At 41.4% G+C, this 2,500-nt stretch overlaps 1 protein-coding gene across 7 annotated transcripts in view; it reads right to left on the bottom strand.

Moving 5' to 3' along the window:
- The window catches only part of LOC138859536 (uncharacterized), a 16,561-nt gene that overhangs the window by 5,975 nt on the left and 8,086 nt on the right, over positions 1-2,500 (bottom strand). For all 7 annotated transcript variants that reach the window (XM_070115112.1, XM_070115113.1, XM_070115116.1 and 4 more), the window contains 3 exons: positions 1,439-1,664; positions 933-1,045; positions 263-375 (listed from right to left, as the gene is read on the bottom strand). In XM_070115112.1, the coding sequence (XP_069971213.1) occupies positions 263-375; positions 933-1,045; positions 1,439-1,664 (452 nt within the window). The remainder of the gene's footprint in view (positions 1-262; positions 376-932; positions 1,046-1,438; positions 1,665-2,500) is intronic.

The raw sequence follows: 2,500 nt of genomic DNA, 5'->3' as shown, positions 1-2,500 counted from the left end.
TTACATGTAATAATATTACTAAAACTACTATTAACAATTAAACAACAACAACAATAATATATACGAAAGAGTAGCACCATTATTATTACGATTATTACTAACAAACACTGACAAGAACCATCACAACGAAAATGATACCAATAGCAACAATAATACGACTAATCCTATCAATCATGAAACTTATAAGGATAATAATAGTAATAATAAGAACAAATGGCTGATCTTATCACCACGCCATCAATAAGCACAAAATCAGACTCACTTTTGGGACGGCGGCGCAGCTTCCCTCGGAGCGCCACCGACAGGAGCGCGCACGTGACGCCCGCCGCCAGCGCACCGACGGCCACGAAGGCGACCCACAGAGGCGTCGGTCGCCTGGAAAGAGTGGCGTCGGTGTGAAGTGTTCAGTCTGGGACATACATTAATCAGGGGAAAATAGGAGGAGAGAAAAAAGAAATGAAACAAAAATGGTAAAGGAGAATATGCATGTGATGGAAAAAGCAGAGTAGGGAAGCGAGTTGGGGAAGAGAAGAAGTTGGGTTCTGTAATAGAAGAGAGATAAAATACAATAAATGAGATGAAAAAAGAATGACAATAATATCAAGTGTAGAGACCGGGACAGACTTAATAAAAGCAAGACGGAGAGAGAAGAAAAAAAGGTAAAACGGAAAATAATAAAGTTGGAGTCTAACCCAAAATAAGGCAAAGGAAAATATGTATGCAATGAAATGGGAGATAAAATAGAAATCAAAAACAAAAAGCGCAGTCTGGGGAAAACAGAAGAAGAGGGGGAAGGTACAAAATAGAATTGGACCCTGTAACAAAAGAAAGATAAAAGGGAATATGAATACGATGTAACTGGCAGTAAAAATATCACCAAAGTACAGAAACAGCAATAACAGAAGACAAGGAAAAGAGGAAGCAGGACTCACCCATCCGGCGGCTGCGTGGGCGCGAGATCTGATGGGCGGCAGCCACTGGGGTGAGTGAAGTACGTGTTGTCCTTATGCAATGGGCATGCCTTATCCTTGCCAACTGGGTCTAGCTATTGGGGAAAAATACATATCATTCTCCTATTGCTCTCCCCCTTCCACCCCATCTTTCTTCCTCTCCTCTCTTTCCTTCCCACCATTCCCTTTCTTTCTTTCCCTTCGCAACCCATTAATGCATGGTCTTCATGCATTAGAACAAAATTGCATCATATTCCTAAGAAGTGAAAGGAAGAAAAAGTGGTAACAAAAAACAACAAAATATTCACAATACATTCGTGAGATGAAAAAAAAACGAATGAAAAAAAATCATTTATAAATCATAACAGTTTACCCTAATGAGAAAAAAACGACGATGCATTTCTAAGATCATAATATTTTAACCTGATGCAAATAATAATGATATGAATAATAACAAAAAAATAGGAAATTCCCCAAGCCAAACTCACATGGAAGACGTAACACGTATTCACGTCGAAGTTAGCGCCGAGTCGAATGTGCGTCGAGCAGCTCTCGCATCCTACGTCTGGCACTTTCGCGCACTCCTCGGCGTATCTCGCCTCAACAGGGCCGTTGGGCGTCGCTCCAGGGGCGTCGCACCTGAGGACGGTGAGACTCCACTTCTCAGCGCGGTCATCTCCCCAGCTGTTGATGTTGAGTTCGAGGCTCTTCGTGCTGCGGGCGGGAGAGGGGGGGGGGGGTGAGTTGGGATGGAGTGGGTGGGCGTCGGTGCGTGAATAAGGGGTGGGTGGGTGAGGTGGGGGAGGGGGAGGAGGAATTAACTAGAAGAGGGGGAGTTGTGATGAATGGGAGGTAGGTGGGTGCAAGGGGATGAAAATAATACTGGGAAATAAAAGAAATGCTCTTCTGATATCCCAAGTTTGACAAATTTATTTTAAAGTTCCTTGTATTTATCTTTCTGAGAATAATAAAGCTATTAATATACTCCAGTTGCTTCTGGTCGGTTCAGATATGACCACTGCTTGGTTGTTTATTATATCTACTCGCAACAAAGTGTTATTTGATCAGAGATCTTCACCGGAATCCCTTACATATGTCGGCCATGTTGGCGATTTCTCACTACCATTGTGACGTCATGAAAGTAGCAAGCTTTCTCTGGCGGTTGTTTGAAAATGCTGGGTTTGGCAAGGAAACCAGACCAACATTTCCCACTAGAAGTTTTGTCAAAAAAACAGGAAAGAACAAGAAGTTCTAAGATCGTTCAAGATTTATTGAAATATCTTGCCATTAAAAATGTGCATGTATAGAAAAGCATAAAACTTGAAACGTTCGCATATCTGGAACACCGCTGCCAGGCGAATCCAACTGTGGAAAGCATATCTATGAACACTGATGATTTACTGATAATGATGATAACAATGTCAATAAGAAGAGTAATATTATTACCATAACAATAATAATAGTGGAATAATAAGGATAACAACAATAACATAAATAAGGATAGAACAAAGAAGCAAGCTCTGAGCACAACCCATCATTTTGTCAGCATC

The sequence above is a fragment of the Penaeus vannamei genome, chromosome 37, assembly GCF_042767895.1.
Source record: "Penaeus vannamei isolate JL-2024 chromosome 37, ASM4276789v1, whole genome shotgun sequence".
Lineage (NCBI taxonomy): Eukaryota > Metazoa > Arthropoda > Malacostraca > Decapoda > Penaeidae > Penaeus > Penaeus vannamei.
Note: the sequence above shows the minus strand (reverse complement) of the source record. Positions and strands in the feature narration are given on the sequence as shown.